Source organism: Limanda limanda, chromosome 19 (assembly GCF_963576545.1).
Source record: "Limanda limanda chromosome 19, fLimLim1.1, whole genome shotgun sequence".
Lineage (NCBI taxonomy): Eukaryota > Metazoa > Chordata > Actinopteri > Pleuronectiformes > Pleuronectidae > Limanda > Limanda limanda.
Window position 1 is genome coordinate 11,157,519 of NC_083654.1, and position 19,540 is coordinate 11,177,058.

Sequence of the window (19,540 nt, forward strand, 5' to 3'; positions counted from 1 at the left end):
TTTAAAAACATGGGTCTGAGTTTGATTTTATATACATTATATATATATTTTTTATATAGAAAGGTGGGTAAACAACTCAAAGGCCCCAAATTCATTCATTCATTCACGTATCAAGACATCAGTGATAAAATGGCGTACAATTTCATGTGATGCTCATTAACATGACATTAGCTGCCATACACCAATAATGGATTAAGATATCTCAACATGTAACTAGTGTTGACATAGGTTGATTAAACTGTCAGGTTGAAAACAAATGGATTAATGATAAAAAAGCATTTGCTAAAATATCTGTGCTTTGGAAAAACAAAGACATTCTGATACGTACGTCTTGGCATCGCATGATTTGAGATTGCAACAGAAAGTTGAATATTAAAAGCAAGTAGAGGCTGAAATAGTGCAACATGGTTAAGGAGGTTGAAGCGCAGTGATAAACAGGAAGAGGTGTGGACCTTCAGCGGAAAATGACCACTCCAAGCATTCCCTGAGCATGTTCTTTTTTTTTATAAACCACTGGAATGTCCTGCCTTGTTTGACCCCTCGCAATCCGCAACCTCATCAATCAGAGTCGTCGTCTTCCATCAGAAGAGAGAACCTGTTGATCATATCCTCTGTCCCTTGCCCGCGTCCCGGCGCTCCTCTCCCGCCTCCCGGCGCTCCTCTCCCGCCTCCCCGTTTCGCTCTCTTCCCTCGGCCTCCGCCTCTCTTCCCCCTCCCTGCTTCTGAAGAGGAGGGATGGGCTTTGGAGCTGCATTTCCTCACAGCATCCAGGAGGGAGAAGTAAAGTTGTCCAGAAAAGGTTCCCCCAGCGAGGAGAGACTCAGCTGCTTTTCCCCCTTTTATATACCCGAGGAGGCCGTGCAGCAAGGTACCGCTGTACAACCTGAGACACACAGTAAGGGGAAGAAACCGAGATGAAACAAGACAGACATATGTAACATTTTATTTGTGATGGACATCTACCAACACTGTCTGAGATTTTAAAGAATAAACTTATCAAAGGTGGAAAAGGTTTTTCTGTCTTTCGTGTCTCTGTGTCTTACCATGACAGGAAGGGTTCAGGCAGCGGCAGCAGCAGAAGCTGGTTGAGACACATGGCACTCCAGAGGCAGGCCTGCCACTGGCTGAAAATGTGAGTCGCTCCAATGTCCAAGCTCCGTCTCTCCCCTGTTCTTACACGTTGTCGGTCCAGCCCTGTGCACACATCGCGCTCTGAAGCCCAGTTTTGCTGTTGAACTAGGAGGATAAACGGAATCAACAGGTATTCGATCATTAGAGAAGGATCACTGTTCGCCTTTTTTGGGGTACGTTTCAGTAACCTGGCAGGATGAAATGAAAAATGTAACACAACTAACCAGCATTTAGGTGACGGGCAGCACTAGGGTGGTTGTTGCGGGACACTTCTCCGTGAACCATGCACAGCATCAAAGCCTGAAGCACAGGCTGTGGGGGCTTGGGTGTGGCCTCTCGCATCCAGAAGCCTGTCACTGCTACAGCGAGCCTCAGGTGCAGGGGAACGGCAGCCAGCGCAGACTGTTTCGCCCCTAAGACTTCCAACAGGACACAAAGACGAAGCCCGACAGGAGCCTGTGTAAAACCAATGGACGACACTGTGAAAATCTGTATAAAGCTGTACACACTCAAACATATAAAACCTATGGGGTTAATAAGAGAGAAGGTTTTATTCTAAGTTTACCTGGTCAAGTGTATCCAGACATAATGGAGTTCCGGGGGGATGGGCCTCCACTGTGTTTTTCTTCAAGTTCAGATCCGTACGGTCATACTCGTCCACACAAATAGGGGCGGTGGAGCTCTGAGCATGCATTGTAGCCCCACCTGTTGCTTGTTCAATGTTAATTCCCACATTTACACCCTGAGCCATATCTTTACTTCCGTTACCACCTCCTCTTCCCCTTCCCCTTCGGCCACCTCTCATACCCTGGCTCGTGTTTTCTTGTACCTTCTTATCTTGTGCTTTAACAGCACCTCCTGGTTCCTTTGATATCTGTATGCTGCCACCTTTACCCTGAGACACATTAACTGGGCCTCTTTGCTGTAGAATGCCATATATAGCCTGACGTATAGCTACGGCACTACTGTGGCTGCTGGACAGTTTGCTGTTCTCAACCTGGGGGATCAGCAGAACCCTGTTCATCACCAGAGCATCCACCGCCATGGCAGTCAACTGCCCCTTCAGTGCAGTGTGGGTGAGCCATTCTGGCAGCTTTGCGAGCTGAGAGATCTGCCCTCCTAGAGGTACCTTTTCCCCAGAGAACCAGTGAGCTAAAAAGCTTTGAGGGGTGATGTGGTACTCCTGCATACCAGCCCGCAGCTTTGAACTCAACCCACCCCCCTGTCCTCTGTTGCCCCTACCGCTTCCTTCCCCCATTAACCCGCTCACCTCTACCAGGGCCGCCGCCGGGGTTGAAAAAGAAGACAGCCAGAGGAGGAGGCCCCCGATGCGGGATTGTGTAGCGCTACCTTTACCCTTGCCACCCCCCCTCACCAATGCATTCACATTTAACACAGCAAGGAGTGTTTCAACCTCTTTTGGAGTGCCATAGTCATTTCCATTCAACACGGCACACAAGGGTAGCAACTCCCGGTTCATGCTTCCAAACAAGTGACAAAGGCCGTTAGTGGTATAGCACCGAGCTGAGATGTAGCGGTCAGGGGCTTTACCGTTAGGGTTGGTCCACTGGAAAGAACTCAGCGGTAGGTAACCACCTTAGATGACAGAGAGAAGACAAAAACAACTTGTCACAAATGAAAAAAAGTCAGAATAAAGCACAATGTGCAATATGGATAGAGTAATCAAAATCCCAATAGAACCCACACCTGGCAGGTCAAAGATGTAAAAGTCACTGTCGTTGGCTAGAACTGGACATTTCCAGTGATGAGCCAAACATGCAATCTCCCTGTCAGCCTCAGCTGGACACTGGACTAGTGGGATTCTTCTCTGGATGAGGACCTGGATGAAGACGTTCTTTGTGAGGATCGGGAGAATGGAGCCATTGCGGCCATGAGAGAGATTATCTGCCTCCTTTATCTTGGACTGTAGGCGTTGTCTTAGAGTGGTAAACTTCTTGTCACTGGGATCCATACCTTAAAATCGTAAAAAAAAGACAGACATTACGGATTTTAAGAATGCAAATGAAATCAAATCACATTTTGCCTCATAGGGCCTAAAACCATGTACAAGGTGCAACGTCATCTCTCCTTAACCCTTCAAAAAGATGAGGAAGAACTACCGAAATGAAAGAAAAGGATGGAAAGAAAAGCAATAGATGTTGAAATGGAAGGAATAGGGATGTCATCGTGCAGCATCCTAACCTCCATCAAGTACCACATAGGGCCGAATGTTGCAGGATGCCAACGTCGAGAGGAGGTTCATTACTCGGCGAGCAAAGCCATCATAGTCTCCACCATGTTGCTGGTCCAAGGAGGAGTTGAAGTAGAGGTGGTAGTACAGACTGGAGCCATCAATAACCAGGTTGCTGTCCCTGAACTTCACGTCTTTGAGGAGGTGTGTGTTCCCCTCCACAAAGGTGGTCAGACCCTGGACTCCCATTGGATCCTCAGGGCCTGGGGGAAACATGTGATGATGAGATGTTAATAATACACACAGGAGTGCTGGGGCCTCTGCAACCTGGTTAGTCTGAAGGTGTGTAGGTCCATGGGTGTTTGTAGATACTAATTATAACAAACTCAATGCCTCAGCTGAAAATGCTTAAAGAATAATCATATGCACAGAGAAACGGACAGTTAGATTAATAAATAAAACATTTATGAACGATCACAACAATCCACGTTTACATGTCCAGCGCAGTTACTTCCTTGTAACGGTATAAGGACGTAAACTTCCTCGCTTGCGACTAATTAAAGCTATTCTGTTGTACACAAACACAACATTATTGCACATTGCATACATGTTTAACTCGTGTGGTAACAAAATTCCAAAGCACTCAACACAATTCAAACAACACCTGAAAACGAGGAGAGAGGGAAAAGGGAAGTAAACAGCAGAACTGCGACAACTGCGCGGAGTCTCGCGAGAGAACGCGAGAGCGCAGAGAAGCTAGCGAGCGCGCTAGCCTGTGTTGTTCTCCCGTTTGAAATTAATCTCGCTTTATTCTGGCCACAATGTCCGGAGGAACAAACCTCGGCGGTCCGGGGACAAGCCACACCAGCTCCGGGGCCAACGCGCATCGGAAGAAAGACAGCAGCCCGTCCGCCCGGTTCTGGGAGAGCCCGGACACTTTAGCCCAGCTGGAGGTGGTGCGGCTGTGGGTCGGGAAGCACTACAAAAAGGTAGCTAGCTAGCTAGCTGGGGAGGAGGCGAGCTAACAAGCTAGCCGCCCCCTGCTAGCAAGCCCAGTGGCTCACATTGTAAACAGACAGCCTCACGCTGGATAACGTTACATCTACACTGGCTAGCGAAGATTGGTTTCTACTAATAATAATGCATAAGATGAGGTGTACATTCTGCCAAATCCTGGAGGTTGATCGGCCCAAACCCAACTGCCAAGTTGGGGAGACTATCGTTAAATGCAGGAAGGCAACGTTCACGTTCCATCGATTGTATTTATTGTAATTTGTGCATGATGATGAGAACTAATTTAAACCTCTTATTCTGTGTGTTTCAGTATGTGTTGGTGGATGCTCCATCATGCCAGGCCCTGGCAGCAGTTACTTTACAGTTGCTCCAGTTCCAGGAGGATGCCTTTGGCCGACAAGCTACCAATCCTGCTCTCACCAAGCTGCATGTGAGTCTGCCTCTCATTTTCACTGGAGTCACACACTTTACTCAAATGTCAGAAATCACACAATCTGGTCCTTTGGTTCTTTGCAGACTCCATAGTGTTGTGATGTTTGTCGCTCCAGTGTTCTTAACCACTATAATGTTGTTTGACCAAAATACAGATAGATTTATCCGACAGCAGCAGGGTGTAATACTTGTGTATGTTGTACTACGATATCAAAACTGCAGAGGGTGAAAACACAATAGATCTGAAAAGTAATTTCCATGCTACGAAGGGGAAAGGATGCAATGATCCCACTCAGACCTGGTTTTAACATTAGTCACGAGTTATCCACTTACAAGTGGTCAGTGTGTGAACGCACTCAATTGGTCCTGAGATCTGATCACTCACGTATTCGTTGGTGGGCTGGGTCAAATGTGACCCCATTAACTGTGTGAGCACAAAAGTGTCTTGGGCCATATTTGAAGGACAACGTACTCAAAGCGGTCATTTCTTCATAGTAGATCTGCATGCTCTCGCTCTCTTCTTCACTCTCTCGCCTGCTCATGCCAACACAGAAGAACACAAACACATCTCACAGCATGGATGTGAATACCACGTCTGAACTTGGTCAATAAATAACCGTAAAAATCTGTCACATTGGGGTTAAAGACATACAAATCCAAATAAACGGCAATCGTTCTCTACAGGCACACTGCTTCCTGGACTTGCGACCAGGGGGAGGACTCTGCCACATCCTGGGAGCTGCTTACAAATTCAAAGCAGAGCAAGGCTGGTGAGTATCAAGCCTCCTGTCCTGTAACCATTTCGCAGAGGTATTCTTGCTTATTATGGCCTTAATATCTCATTTGTCTCACTACTACCACAGGCGAAGGTTTGATTTACAGAATCCGTCAAGAACAGAGAGGAATGTGGAGATGTTTAGTTCAATTAAAGGGGCGCTTATCCAGGTGAATGGAGAAGACACACAAGCACACACACACTTTAACACCAGCCCACCAAAGCCCCACAGCTGAACTCGCACCTCTGCTTTTCGTGTCTACAGCACAACTGTATGTCACTGCCTGTGGTATATCTGGACGCCACAGTTGATCAAGAGTTGGCAAGCAGACTGACCAATATCATCACAAAGCGCCAGGTAAAGTGCTGCTGACTGATAAGTTGACAGACATGAAGGCGGTACATTTCTGCTTTAGTTAATCTGTAATCTATGGCTCTGGTAATGTAATTTCTTCTCGGTGCTACTGGCTCACATTTTGTCCTTGTACAGGGAACTCTCACTGAGGACCGAACGCTCGCCAGTCACAACATCTACCCCTTACCTGCCTCCACAGAGGAAGGTCAGTTAAAGTTTGTGTTTGTGTTTGTCATTGTGTAAATACCTCGTACTGATTTAACTTTATACATTTTATCTGTTGTCAGATGAATGGATGCGACCTGTAATGCAGAAAGACAAGCATATCTTGGTACATTGGGGCATGCACCCTGACAGGTAATAAACAAGCACATTGCATATTAAAGGTGCTTGCACTCAATCAGAACAGCTACCTATTATGTCACTTGTCTCTTTTTTTGAAGTTATGACAGCTGGCTGTCCGCAAGTGATGTTCAGGGAGCGGTTGAAGATGCACCACATCCAGAGAGACCATGGAGGGTGAGCATACATATGCTTAAAACTCCCAGGACTACACCACACTAACAACAGTTTTCTAATTTAATGTTTTGGCACAGCTGCTGAGGTAGCCTGTTTGTAGTCTGTTTGCTCCTGAGCAGTTTGTTTTACCTACAGTTAGAGGCTGATGTAATCTATTGTGTGTTCATGTTGGACACTGATGAGATACACCAGTACACACTACTCTCTACATCTGAATTCTTTATTAAATATTTGTTTTGGTGGGTTTTGTGTTCCAGGTTCATGCTGGTTGGGCTGTGGACACAGATGTTTTCAACGAGTGGATGAATGAAGAAGACTATTGTGTGGATGAAAGGAATGTACCAATAATCCTTCGCCGGCGTATTCACCTCCATGATGAGCAGGTTTGTCTATGGAGAGGTCTTGAGAGCTTGTGGATGGACACTATTCTGTTATATAATTATGCAGTTAAATATTTGACGGTGAATCCAACAACAGAAAGCAAGTGTGATCCTTGAGACAATTCTCTTTCTGAATGTGAAGGTTTTTGATCCCTGTTGGCCCTGACACTTTTGTTTTGCTTTCAGGACTCAAAGTCCACCCCATCCAAAAAGAGAAGGCGATCCACCTCCCCTCCCTCCTCTGAAGGCAGGAAGAAAGGAAAGAAGGGGTAAGAACCAACTCAAACAGGAGTGTGTACTTTTGGTTTGGCATATCATTGCCTGGTTTTGGAACATATTGTGTTGCTTGTACAGGAGGAGGCGTGGGCCACAGGAGGTAGAGCCAGAAGAGGACCTGACCAAAGACATGGAGGACCCTACACCTGTTCCTAACATGGAGGAGGTCATAATACCCAAGAATGGTAAATCACCCAGAGTATAATGCTCTTAAAAACAATATTAGGTTTGAGTGAAGTTTCTTATAAAGGTGTTCTGATGAATTACACATCTTCTCTTAATGTTTTTAAAAATGTCTTTCCCTGTTTGTTCAGTCAACCTAAAGAAAGACAGTGAGAACACTCCTGTAAAAGGTGGCACCATGGCGGATCTGGGTAAGATTTTATGTCTTACGTTAAATGTTCCCAAAGGATGCAGTATACAGTATTTATATATTTTTTTAGTATTTACAATGCTCTTACTCTGTGTATGCATCTTGATTATTTTCATCATTCCCTCACTGGTTCTCTTTCAGATGAACAAGAGGATGATTTTCCAGGAAGGGTAAATATCAATTGTTTTTTTTTTATCAGAATCTTTATAACTGCTGGTTTTGGATAGTTTTTATTTGTGTGTCAGAATTATAAAAGTGCTTACATTTTATGTGTGTGTACACAGGAGGAAGAAGAGGGACGAGGAGAGGTGGCGCGGTTATCAGATGGAGAAGAAAATATCCCAGAACAAACCCATCACATAATAGTACCAAGCTACACATCTTGGTTCAATAACAACAGGTAAACAAACGTATACAGACACATTGATGTGTACTCTAATCTTTCGCCGATACTTGCCTAACATAAGAGAACAATCTAACCCAAAACAACTCTTTCCAGAATTCACTTAATAGAGAAACGGGCTCTCCCTGAATTCTTTAACGGAAAGAACAAGTCCAAATCTCCGGAAATGTGAGTACCACTGACTTTCGGATCTCACCACTAACACAGACGATGGAGAATGCCTCACCAACAGCTTGATCCTCCCTGTATGATGCAGTTACTTGGCGTACCGCAACTTCATGATCGACACGTACCGGATCAACCCCCAGGAATATCTCAGTTCAACGTCCTGTAGACGCAACCTCACTGGAGACGTCTGTGCTGTCATGAGGTATAAAATAATGTGTGGGTGTTTGCTGCATCTGCGAAATTCGGTGTGTGGGCATGTAGTTTAACCCTAACCCTATGTTGGGAATGAAAGAGGTGTAGTTAATGGGGTTAAAATCAAAGGGGAGGCAGTTTCTCAGCTGCACTTTAGGAAAATAATGCTTTCATTTGGTTCCATGTTTTCAGGGTTCATGCGTTTTTGGAGCAGTGGGGTTTGATTAACTACCAAGTGGATGCAGAGAGCAGACCACTCCCCATGGGACCCCCTCCCACGCCTCATTTCAACGTACTGGCTGACACACCGTCCGGGCTGGCCCCCCTACAGCACAAGCCCCTGCAGGTATTGTAGATGTATAGCACATGACAAGAGCATTACACGGAAGAAGAAGATACTAAATGTCTAAACTCTCACTCTTGCAGGTGACGGCCTCGCAGCATATGTTGTTTTTCCCAGAAAAGAGCAAAGAGAAGCCGTTGGACTGTCAGAGCTTTGGTCTGCGCAGCGACATCTACACCAAGAAACACCCTAAGGTCTCACACTGTAACAATACAAAAAATGCTTTTTGTTTTCCATTCATATCATATTACTAGTCACTATTTTTATCATTATTGTTTCATGTTCCTCAGACCAAAGGAACGATTTCAGGAAGGGAATGGACAGAGCAAGAGACACTCTTGCTATTAGAGGTAAGACAATTACTTGTGCTTATTGCTTTCTATCATGGATCTAACACATGACTTAGTGCTTCCCATATGTGAAAAAGTAGATTTTTGATTTGAAAGAATGTTTCTGTTTGGCCCTGATGTTTTGTGATAGTGTCCTCAGCCTCTTCCTGTCTTCTTCTCTTCACCCGTGTCTCTCTCAGGCCTTGGAGGTTTACAGAGATGACTGGAACAAAGTATCCGAGCATGTGGGATCCAGAACGCAGGACGAGTGTATACTCCACTTTCTCCGTCTGCCAATAGAAGACCCTTATCTAGAAGACTCCTCAGTCTCTCTGGGTCCAATGGCGTTCCAACCCGTGCCTTTCAGCCAATCGGAGAACCCTGTCATGAGCACTGTGGCCTTCCTGGCATCTGTGGTGGACCCGCGGGTGGCCTCGTCTGCAGCTAAGGCGGCACTGGGTGAGAGACATGGGCAGGAGTGTTATTAAGTGTGGAATCTAGGTTAATGGTATCGTTCTGAGATAATTTACTGTATGTGTGGAGTGATTCAACATTTTGTCTGCAGAGGAGTTCTCCAGAGCGCAGGAGGACTCAGCGGATAAGATCTTTGAAATATCCAATCAGTCTGAAAAAACAGGTAACACTTAAATACAATGACACACAGTCACTCGCACTCAATTGACCTTTTTTACATACAGTCTATAATGCTATTATTGTCTTCTTCTGTATGTTAGAATTAATGGATGCAGATAAAATGGAGTCAAACTCCACTTGCCACCAGGTAATGCATTATTAAGAGCTTGGAAAGATTTTTATTGAATCTGCTGGTGATTTTCATAGCTTATGGATTTTTGTGTGTGCGCTGTTGCAGGTTGCTGGAAGGACGGATGGGAATGTGGAGCTCACTGTGGCAATAGTGGAGGGAAACGAAGTCAAAAGGGAAAATGCAGAAAATATACTTGCAGAGGAGACAGATGGTAACAAACAAGTACAATGTTTCTACTGTGTATATATTGCATGTGTGTATGACTGGTGATATTAATGAAGTTCTCTCCATGATCCAGGAAGGGGAGATGACGACGAGAGTGTAGGGCGGCGAGAGGTAGACGGGGACGAGGGGAGGAGAGTGATGGAGCTGGAGCTGGTGGAGGGCACCGTTGCCACGGCAGCAGCAGCTGCTCTGGCCTCGGCTGCCACAAAGGCAAAGGTAAAGCCAGCACTCCCGTTTCACCATTGACCAATCACAAGAGCCTAGAGAGGAAGCTTGGCTGTCATTTTATGTGGAGCCTATTTTTTCCAGCTGTGTCAGAGGTCTCCTAGCAACCCAAACTGACACCATCTTAGGGATCTCTTCAAGACCTAGCTTTGCACATGTAATTGACATAGAATACATGCAGGATGTAAAGTTTAGCTGCTGGATTAGAGACTGAGATTATTCTCATGATCTAATTAAACAAAAACAGAAATTTTGTGAGAGGGAGAAATGTCAGATATTCATCTGCCTCAAAGCGTTTTCAGTATGATGATGTATACGGAATATGGCTATTTGAGAGCATATCACATCACCAGAAAACATCTATCAGCCCCTCACACATTACTAGTTTAATTTTCCTTGTAACTTCATCTTTTTCTAATTGTCCCCATCTTTTTCTTCCCGTATTCACAGCACTTGGCAGCAGTGGAAGAGCGGAAGATCAAGTCCCTAGTGGCGCTCCTGGTGGAGACTCAGATGAAGAAGCTGGAGATCAAGCTGAGACACTTTGAGGAGCTGGAGACCATCATGGACCGAGAGAAAGAGGCTGTGAGTGAATATGACGTCCTCAATGGTAGCAAGACGAAGACGATGAAACTTTACTTAAACCCCATTTAAGATCTTCTCGCTCTTCTCTTGGGTTTATGTTCAGAAGCACATCTCCGTGAGTTCACTAATTCTTGTGTATGTGTGTAATGCAGCTTGAGCAGCAGCGGCAGCAGCTCCTAGCAGAGAGACAGACTTTCCACACGGAGCAGCTCAAACAGGCGGAGATGAAGGTCCGCCAGCAGAGGGAGCAGCAGGGGCAGCCGGGATTAACAGTGCAGAATTCAGGTCAGGATAAGCACAAATATACACTCACACACACAATACAAATCCAACTTTTTACGAATTGACGCACCCACAACTGAGGTCAACTCTTTCAGGACACAGCAAACCTACCTACACATTTTCACTCAGTAAAATGCACATGGTCTTAGTCCAAACTTTATTATGTAAAACATTTTAGTCCTTCTATCGTCCTCAGGCCAGGCCGTGCCCAACAGGATGATGCCCACTGGAGGCAATCCCCAGCCCATGGCCCCCCGACACCCCGGAGCTCCCAATGGCATGTGTGAGTATTCTTCACTGTTGTCATGTGTTTCTGATGCCGGCGCTGCTTTGGTCTGATTCTGTGTGATGACTGGCTTTTAACATCTTCCTCAGACCCATCCTCACAGCCTGATGGGATCACACCAGCTCAGCCCGGGCCTCCAGCTTCCACGCACAGCTGAAAGAACAAGCAAACAAGACACACACACGACCATCCGTCCTCCTTCAATCAGGACTCACAAACACACACATAAAAATGTAACACTGGCATAAACGTTCAGCATCAACTGCTTAAAAGTGAGGTCTGTAAATGCTCAGCGGTCACACGTTTATAAATATTGAAATATTTGTGCCCTGATGTCAGAGTTGAGAAATCTGCATAATGAACTCAACTCAATAAAGTTGTTTTATATGACGTTTTTGTTTTGTCTGTCCTCATCCAACTGGTTCATTGTTGGTGTCTTCCATAATGTCAGTGTAAATAGTTCAAGATATAAAAAAGGTGAAATACCAAACAGTGGAAAATACCGTTCAACAGTTAACATGTCTATATCAAAGTTTAGGAGGTACACACAGTATTCTGTTCTTTAAGTTTGGAATACTTCATATCATAGACTGTATATGAAGATGGACGATGCGACGACACTTCCTCCCACCCCCCAGAAATGAGGCCAAAATAGCCCTGATACAAATAAGGCTATCTCGTCCCTTTGGAGCCAGAGTCTGGTGAGGTCAGGTCCTGTCAGTTCACACGCTCGGCCAATCAAGAGTCTGTCTCACCTGTCAATCATGTAGTTTCACCACATATTTATAGCAAATAAATTAAGATGTCGTCTGCGATCCATGTGCAAACACTGCTCCCAGAGGAGGATATTCCGAGGATATTAAGATAAAAACATGGTGTAAAAGACCGCATTTCGAATCGAACTTGAACGTCGGGGCTTACGGACACTTGGATGACACCACAGGAGCAGTATGGAGGCCTTTTCTGTTTTTTTTTTGTTTGAACAATTGGTCACCAGTGTCTTTAATTGTATTGGATTTGGCTGCATCGCTGTTTACCCCTGAAACTCCAGAAGTGTTTTGTGGACTCAAACACTTCTACCACCCCTCCATCCGCATAATGGTGAATAGATGAGTGAATTTCGATTTTTAGGTTAACTATCCCTTTAAATATATGTCCCCAAGACCCCTATAACCCTCATGTCATAAAAGTAAATAGCCATAAATATAATACTTTTATTTTACTGTTATAGTAATTGAAGATGGTAACTTCATCCTTCATCTCTGAGCACTAACTGCAGTTTGCATTTTAAACATTTTAAGTATTTTAAAAACCAAGAGTGATTTTTTTCCGCCCTGTTTATCTTGTTTGAATATTTTAGACCTGAAAAGGTGAAACTCACAAGAAAAAGTTTAACCATATATATTAATGCCGAGAATCTCCAGACTCCTGGGGCTTGTTCTGTGGCCTCTTGTGAGAGCCATGACCCATGTGTTGGGAACCGTGCCATATTGAGTGCTTTATGGGCATATTTGTAGTTTAATAAGCTGCCTCTTCTTCTCCCTGGAGTGTTGCAACATTGTGCACACATTCACACACATTATGCACTTGAGGGCATTTGGACATCCTGTCCACCCCTCACTGTTCAACACGGGAACACAGGATGGAAAAACCGACGTGGCCGGAGTACATCGTGCACCAGCACACGCACAGAGCTTTGGCGTGGACTTAGGTGTGCTTTATTCCTCCATTCTGTTTCCCAGTAAGATCCATCTGTTCATCCTGCACCAAGGAAATAATTATATTTCCTGGTCACATAATCTTAGAAGTAACGTCTTCTACTGCGACTAATTAAATCGTTACTGGAAGAGTGAGAGTTGTGAGACAGGATGTGCATGTTTGTGTGTATTTAGCATGGCAGAAATGTGTGTGTGTGTGTGTGTGTGTGTGTGTATGGGGGGTGGCGGGGTGCAAAAGCAATTTCGTTCTGCTCTGTTTGGCAGTGCATCAGTGAACATTTTTATATTTCTCTATCTCCACCACTCTCTAGCTCCCTCTCTTCAATGCTTAGCCATATCTGTCCATCCTCTTCATCTCTCTCACATACACACACACACGCACACACACACACACACACTCACACACTCACACACTCACACAGTCTCTCTTGCTGATGTCCTTTTCTCTGTCTATTCGTCTCACACTTTGCCAGCTCCTTCTTGCACAAAAATCCAACTCTTCTGTCACTGAGTGGGGGGGCTGTGAGGAATGAACTCGGTTTGTGCGTGTGTGTGTGTGTGCGTGTGTGTGTGCGTGTGTGTGTGTGTGTTTGAAGGGAAATTGATGGGGAGCAGCAGGACGCTGCACACAACAGGAGCCGCGATCACTACCAGTTAGGAACACAGTAATAGGTCTAAATGATTTCATAACGAATTGACTTAATCCCGTTAAGGAGGAGAGTGCTTAAGTCAGCCCTCCACAGGCCACTTTTGTTCGCTGTTAGTAATGGAAAAGCGAGAGAACCAGGAAAGTGGATTAGTGTCACAGAGAAGGGTGTTAACATATGGCAGATGAACTTGGTAGCCGTTCTGTTGAACTATATGTGGCGATAGAGGAGCAGATAGTAAAAGGTAGTGGTGCAAAGGCCACGTGAGAAGTGCTGGGGGGGGGGGGGGGAGGAGAAAGCGAGAAAATAGAAATGATGCTTTAGGAGTGAATGTATGAAATGGTGTGTGGGGGGGGGGGGGGGCAACGTGTCTGCAACGTGTGCTTTCAGATGCATGGTGGGTGTGGATAATCCTCTTACTGTTATATTGTGATAAAGGCTCCAGACAATGGCATCTGTTCATTGTACCACACACACACACACAGACACAAAGGTTTGTGCGGTTGCCTTTGTTAGAACTTATTTAGGACAGCCTTACCAAAACCTCATCATGATCAATTAGTGCCTAACACCAACGTTAACCTAACCACAATTTACCTGTCACTACTAACCTTCACCAGGACCTCAGACACCAGGTTTGGCCTCATTAGGACCAGGCTTTGCTCCTTGTGAGGTCCTGACAAGACCAGTGTATGCTGTAAAGGTCCTAAATAAGTAACACACACACACACAATCACACCTCTGTGGCCAAAAGCAACATGCACCCAAACAACTCCCGGACATGTTAACACCACCCAGAGAGAGAGAGATAGAGAGAGACTTGGACACAGGGCCGGCCCTGGCAATGTTGGCACCCTAGGCGCGATTTCAAATTGGCGCCCCCCAACATACACACGCAAACTGTCATGCATCCACAATAACTTTTGGACTGTATACAGATGCACACACAGGCAGACAAAATTGTAAGCTATAAAAAACAATAAAAATATATAACAAAAAATATAAAGAGTCTGAAATCAGCTGTACTGATAGCATATCATGTCATGTCGACAAAAATAAACATTAATGATGTCCACAATCGGGGTGATTCTTACCTCTATATTGTTCTTTCTTCTCCTCCTCTACTTTGAGGTGCTTTCTGAATTGTGCACCTGATAATTTAATCTTTTTTTGATTCATCTTTGACTCCAACCGCAGTCTGTTCACACAGGGAGCCCATCCAGGAGGATGTTTTAGATGCTGGCTTGCCTGTCCACGGAGCCACGGATGGTGACATCAGCAAATGTCCCTACTATGCTGCCAAAATGAGTTTTTATACTTCTCTTTGTATGCATCATGCTGCTATGAGGAACTGTTGTGGGGTTGTTGTTGTCAAGGTTTGTTTTTCTCTTTTTGTGCATCCAGCGGTGTCGAGTGGAACGGCATATGCCAGTCAACTCGCCATGGCCGACCTCCGACACCCAATGGGACAGGTTCTGTTTGCGACTTGGATTGCTGCTCTGGCTGGATTCGCTGCATGGTATCTGATGTGATCCCGCCTCCAGCCTGTCATATTGCTGCTGAGGGAGGGAGAGGGAGAGAGGGAGAGGGAGGAGAAACATTGAAGGAAGGCGAGTAAGGAGATTGAGACCATTTCATAGTTTAATACAAACATTCTTTAGGGGTCCAAGCTAATTCAATACTGCACTTAAAAACTGTAACTGGCTATACAGCTGACAATGATGCACCTATATACAATACACTGTTACACAAGTACAGTACTTTTTTTAAATCCATTCTCACATTTCCTAATTCATACTTGGCCTCCAGAAAGTTGGTACATGTGCACAAGCGATAGGAATCCGAAGCGGTTTTTCAAGACATTGCACACCTACACTTTGACAAGTGCATGTTTTATTAAAACTATTTCAGATAATTGAATGTCTACTGATGCATGTTGAAATGATTTAATTATTTGCTTTGGGTTTTTAAGCTATAATATGATTAAGGTGTAAACAGAGAAGTTTGAGAATTAAATTTTCTTCTTCTAATATTAATGGTTTATCTAAATTCTTCTAATAGACCTGTAGTTTATCTACTTGACGGTTACTTATGTTCGAGGTAGGTCTTTAACATCTCATTTGTTTTGAATACACAAGTATCCACCATCGCTACAACTGGGTACCCATCATCCATATGACTTTGACGTAAGTTTTCTCCTGTTAGTACAAAATTATGATAATACAAAATTAATTACACTGCATGTGTAATTAATTTTAACTTTCACCCTGACACAGTATGCTTGTTGCACACAGCGTACCAAAGGATGTGCGCAATGGGTTTCTGCGCAGGGTGTGCACAGTGTTCTTCTGGGCAGGATGTGCGTGCGCAGTTTTTAAATTTTTTTTAAATTTAATTTAATTAAATTTTTTTATTTAATTTAATTTAAAAAAAAAAATTTATATTTAATTTGAAATGGTTATGGTTAATTTTTGTTTTTAAATCTACATATTATTAGATATTGTGCAATGAATAGGTGGTTGAAGTCCTGCCAACACGACAGCCTGCCAAATTTACCCATGAGTTTGGACCCAGCTCCTGTGTCCACTGGTGTCCTGGTTCCACCCATGGCAGCGTAGTGGCCTGGGGCTTGCTCATCCCTGCGGCCCAGGGAGCGCATTTCTCTGCGCTGGTTCAGGGGTAAATGAAGCTGGTCTTCACAGGTGACTGACCTACGCAAACCTGTAGCCGCCCCCCACCCCCCACAGGAGATTATGTGCTTGCGTGTGTGTGTGTGACCGCGGCGCTTCCCGGTTCTTCCCGGCATTACGCTGCCGGTGCGAACATGGGCTTCTACCTCCGGTGCGTCCCGGGGTTAGAGGATGATGGTGTGACGTTAATGTTTTACATTGCATGTGTCACGTCATGATAATTCAGTCTCTTGTGCCGCCCTCTCGGCATTTTTCACCCATGGCAACCGCCTGTCGCCTGTACCAGGAGCCGCCCCTGCTTGGACATAATGTTCACACACACACACACACTCTCATTAGCAATGGCGTAAAATGGAGCATATTGACTTCTAGTAACAACAGAAGCTGCTTAAATCCTCCAGTCTACACAAGCTTGATCACACTGAGGCTGAACTCTGGTGTGTGTGTGTGTGTGTGTGTGTGTGTGTGTGTGTGTGTGTGTCCCTCTCTCTCTCTTTCCCTTTGCTTGTGTGTTGGCACTTTGACACCCAAGCGCACAGTGCGTGCGCAGTGCCGTGCCATTCCACGTCGCACCGTGCCGTGCTGTGCCGCTCTTCGCCTATGAAGCCAAAGGGAAAAGACTTAACGCCAGATCGCACGCACAGACCGGAGCCGGTTCATTAAAACCCGCTCTGCAGACCCGCTGTCGGCCGCGCGCATCACTACTACAGCTCCTGTAGTGGAGGAGGAGAGGAGGAGAGGAGGAGAAGGAGGAGGAGGAGGAAGAGGAGGGCGCAATGGAACCGAACCCGAGCCGATAACCGGTTCACTCGTGCACACGTAGACGCTGCAGCTGTGAGGGAGGCCACACGTTCACCGGAGACATGGCGACCACCGGCAGGATCTGAACTTTGCAGGAGGACCACCGAGCTGTTCACCGTCTGCACAGCGACGAGCGGGAGCCACCGTGCGCGTGAGTGGACCGGTCACCGGGAACAGGCTCCGCGATGCCGCGCGGGCACGGAGGTCCGGGGGTCTGGCAGCTGCTGATGACCCTCCTCCTGGTCATCGCCCCCCTGTCTGCACACGGTGAGTCCGCTGCACCGGACCCCGTGTCCCACCCTGTGCGTGTGCGCGCGCGTGTGTGAGTGATGTGCATTTGTTGCATGCAAGCGCGCACGTGCATGAATCAGATCACACCTGCATTGGCTTTAACGTGTAACATGACCAATGACAGCAGCTGCCATTCAAAACATGCACATCAGTGGTTGATGTGAAATGAAACGATATATTGGGAGCACTGGGATTGTTTTAATCTGTAGATATGAACCTGCAGCGCTTTGATTTTCTGATCTTTCTTATTCAGTTTAGATTAATACACTGATCTTTTTTCTAAATGCATCGCAATTTAAATGCAGTCATTTGCCTCTTGACACCCATGATGTCATTGGGTTTTCTTGCAGAGAAAAAGGTATTCTATGAATTGCTAACCTGTGCACACAGATCCATTGGTGTGAGCGGAGATGTTCTCATGTTAAGGGGCTGCTATATTGATTATGAATGACACTTTGAACCATTGATCCTGCCACTGCACGGTCCGATCCAATCTCATGCCCGGTCACAAACCTGTGGCTATCTGATGTAAAAGTCTAGTTCTCGGTGTAAAGAGCTGGGAGGCTGCAGAGAAGAGGAGCACTGTGGGTCTGTGGGGTGGGGGGGGGGGGGGGGGGGGGGGGGGTCGGGGAGACATTTGTCAGGTCAGTGCTGCAGCAGTGGCGGTGCGTGGCCCAGACAAAGACGGGATTAGGGCCATGAACCGTGGGTCTGTCTGCAGGGGTGGTGGTGGGGGTGGGGGGGCCGAGGCCCGCAACAAGCCGCTCCACCCCCGGCAGACGGTGCTGCAGTGTGGGAACAAACACGCGTCCCTGCCTCTGTCTGTCTGTCTGTCTGTGATTAATAGAAATGAAACGAACTCCGCCGCTGCCCAGCAACAGGATGGCTGCCCCCCCCCTGCGTCTCTCGCCTCACCCCCCCCCCCCCCCCCCCCTCGATGTGTGACCAGGCGTTAACACTGTGACATATTGACCGGAAAACACTGTCTGTCATGTTCACACGCCATGTGACACATCTCTGTGATCAGCCTCATTACAGGGACGCTGTGATTCTTCATTTCGTCCCATGTTGTCAGTTTATTAGGAACACATGCAGCCCAAGAGTCCTGCGGTGAGGCCAACCTGCGCGATGACGCCCTGCAGGGACAGACCGGGGTGTTTCCTGTCCTGTACAAATCAAATTATCTGAATAATAAAAATATAAGATTTAAGTTATAGCACCTTTCAAAACTTAGTCGCTTCACAAGGGAAAAATGAATAATTGAAAGCAAACAACGGCAGAGCATTAGAGCACAAACCCAATATACACATGAGAAAAGAGAAAAAACAAGATAACAAATTGTAACATTTTGTATTCATATTGTTCCCATCAAATAGTTATTATTTTTATTCAGGCAAATGAATTGGCTTTTTGAGGGCTTTAACATGCTCAAATTCTTACCAAAATTTGCAGAAAATTAGAAAGTGGTGTGGCAAAATGGCTCAACAGTGCCCCCGAGACCCCCGGAACATGTTCACAATGACTGATCTTCCAAAAAATCGATACACATGTATCGATTGACCAGCAAACAAAAAAGTCTATAGGTGCAATTTGAGGAAACCTGCTATTTTGCATTTAGTGGCCATTTTGGACATATTCCTCTTTTTTACTTTGAGGTACTTGTACTAATTATTAAATTACATTAATTTACACAGGCAGGTTTCCTATCAGGCTACTCTGTCCTCCCCATTAATATAAATGCAGGTATAGGCTGAATCACAGGAACATCTCTCTGAATACAGTTCAACAAAACATCCTCCGAAATATTCATACAGCTGAATCATCTAAAGCAAAAACTGATCATTATAGCCTCAATCTATGACCCTTGTAAACCAAGTAAATAAAAAAAGAGCACATTTGAGAAACTGTAAACTTTGAATTTAGTAATTTTGCTTAAAAGATTGAATCAATCGACATTATGAAAATGCATTCAAAATTTAAATGTATATCCTTTTGATTTTGCATGCACACATGCAAACAGGTTATCAGTTAGAGCCATGTAAGACAGGATGGATCAAATCCAGACTCCTGGGTGCTCCGCCATGTTACTGTGTGTGTTTGTCCACAGTTTGAATGGACACACACTGTGAGGTCCATCTGCCCT

General features: G+C 45.4%; 2 protein-coding genes across 3 annotated transcripts; one reads left to right on the forward strand and one right to left on the reverse strand.

The window, feature by feature from the left end:
- Positions 1–20: 20 nt before the first annotated feature.
- Positions 21–4,295, reverse strand: aste1b (asteroid homolog 1b). 2 transcript variants are annotated; one of them, XM_061092444.1, is made up of 7 exons: positions 4,162–4,295; positions 3,334–3,585; positions 2,839–3,105; positions 1,697–2,727; positions 1,356–1,587; positions 1,044–1,236; positions 21–883 (listed from the first exon to the last, which is right to left on the reverse strand). In XM_061092444.1, the coding sequence occupies exons 2-7, from the start codon at positions 3,569–3,571 to the stop codon at positions 559–561; spliced, it is 2,286 nt and encodes a 761-aa protein (XP_060948427.1). In that variant the 5' UTR covers positions 3,572–3,585; positions 4,162–4,295; the 3' UTR covers positions 21–558. The 2 variants fall into 2 exon arrangements, with proteins under 2 accessions (XP_060948427.1, XP_060948428.1); XM_061092445.1 differs by lacking the exon at positions 4,162–4,295 and adding an exon at positions 3,987–4,042.
- smarcc1b (SWI/SNF related, matrix associated, actin dependent regulator of chromatin, subfamily c, member 1b) lies at positions 4,076–11,640 on the forward strand. The gene is made up of 28 exons (XM_061092443.1): positions 4,076–4,311; positions 4,647–4,766; positions 5,453–5,538; positions 5,632–5,713; positions 5,809–5,901; positions 6,034–6,103; positions 6,186–6,255; positions 6,342–6,417; positions 6,675–6,800; positions 6,984–7,066; positions 7,152–7,258; positions 7,388–7,447; positions 7,588–7,616; positions 7,731–7,846; positions 7,946–8,017; positions 8,106–8,219; positions 8,402–8,555; positions 8,636–8,746; positions 8,843–8,902; positions 9,082–9,340; positions 9,447–9,518; positions 9,616–9,662; positions 9,753–9,858; positions 9,946–10,088; positions 10,548–10,682; positions 10,835–10,967; positions 11,161–11,247; positions 11,340–11,640. Exons 1-28 carry the CDS (start codon positions 4,144–4,146, stop codon positions 11,405–11,407), a joined length of 2,847 nt encoding a protein of 948 aa, XP_060948426.1. The 5' UTR covers positions 4,076–4,143; the 3' UTR covers positions 11,408–11,640.
- Positions 11,641–19,540: the final 7,900 nt, after the last annotated feature.

Bases quoted from the DNA above. Each gene is read 5' to 3' on its own strand.
- aste1b (XM_061092444.1), bottom strand. From the start codon at position 3,571: ATGGGAGTCCAGGGTCTGACCACCTTTGTGGAGGGGAACACACACCTC. The intron at 1,588-1,696 runs GTAAACTTAGAA...GGTTTTACACAG, and splicing joins GTCTGGATACACTTGACCAG to GCTCCTGTCGGGCTTCGTCT. The intron at 884-1,043 runs GTAAGACACAGA...TGTGTGTCTCAG, and splicing joins CCTGAACCCTTCCTGTCATG to GTTGTACAGCGGTACCTTGC.
- smarcc1b (XM_061092443.1), top strand. From the start codon at position 4,144: ATGTCCGGAGGAACAAACCTCGGCGGTCCGGGGACAAGCCACACCAGC. The intron at 5,902-6,033 runs GTAAAGTGCTGC...GTCCTTGTACAG, and splicing joins ATATCATCACAAAGCGCCAG to GGAACTCTCACTGAGGACCG. The intron at 10,683-10,834 runs GTGAGTGAATAT...TGTGTAATGCAG, and splicing joins TGGACCGAGAGAAAGAGGCT to CTTGAGCAGCAGCGGCAGCA.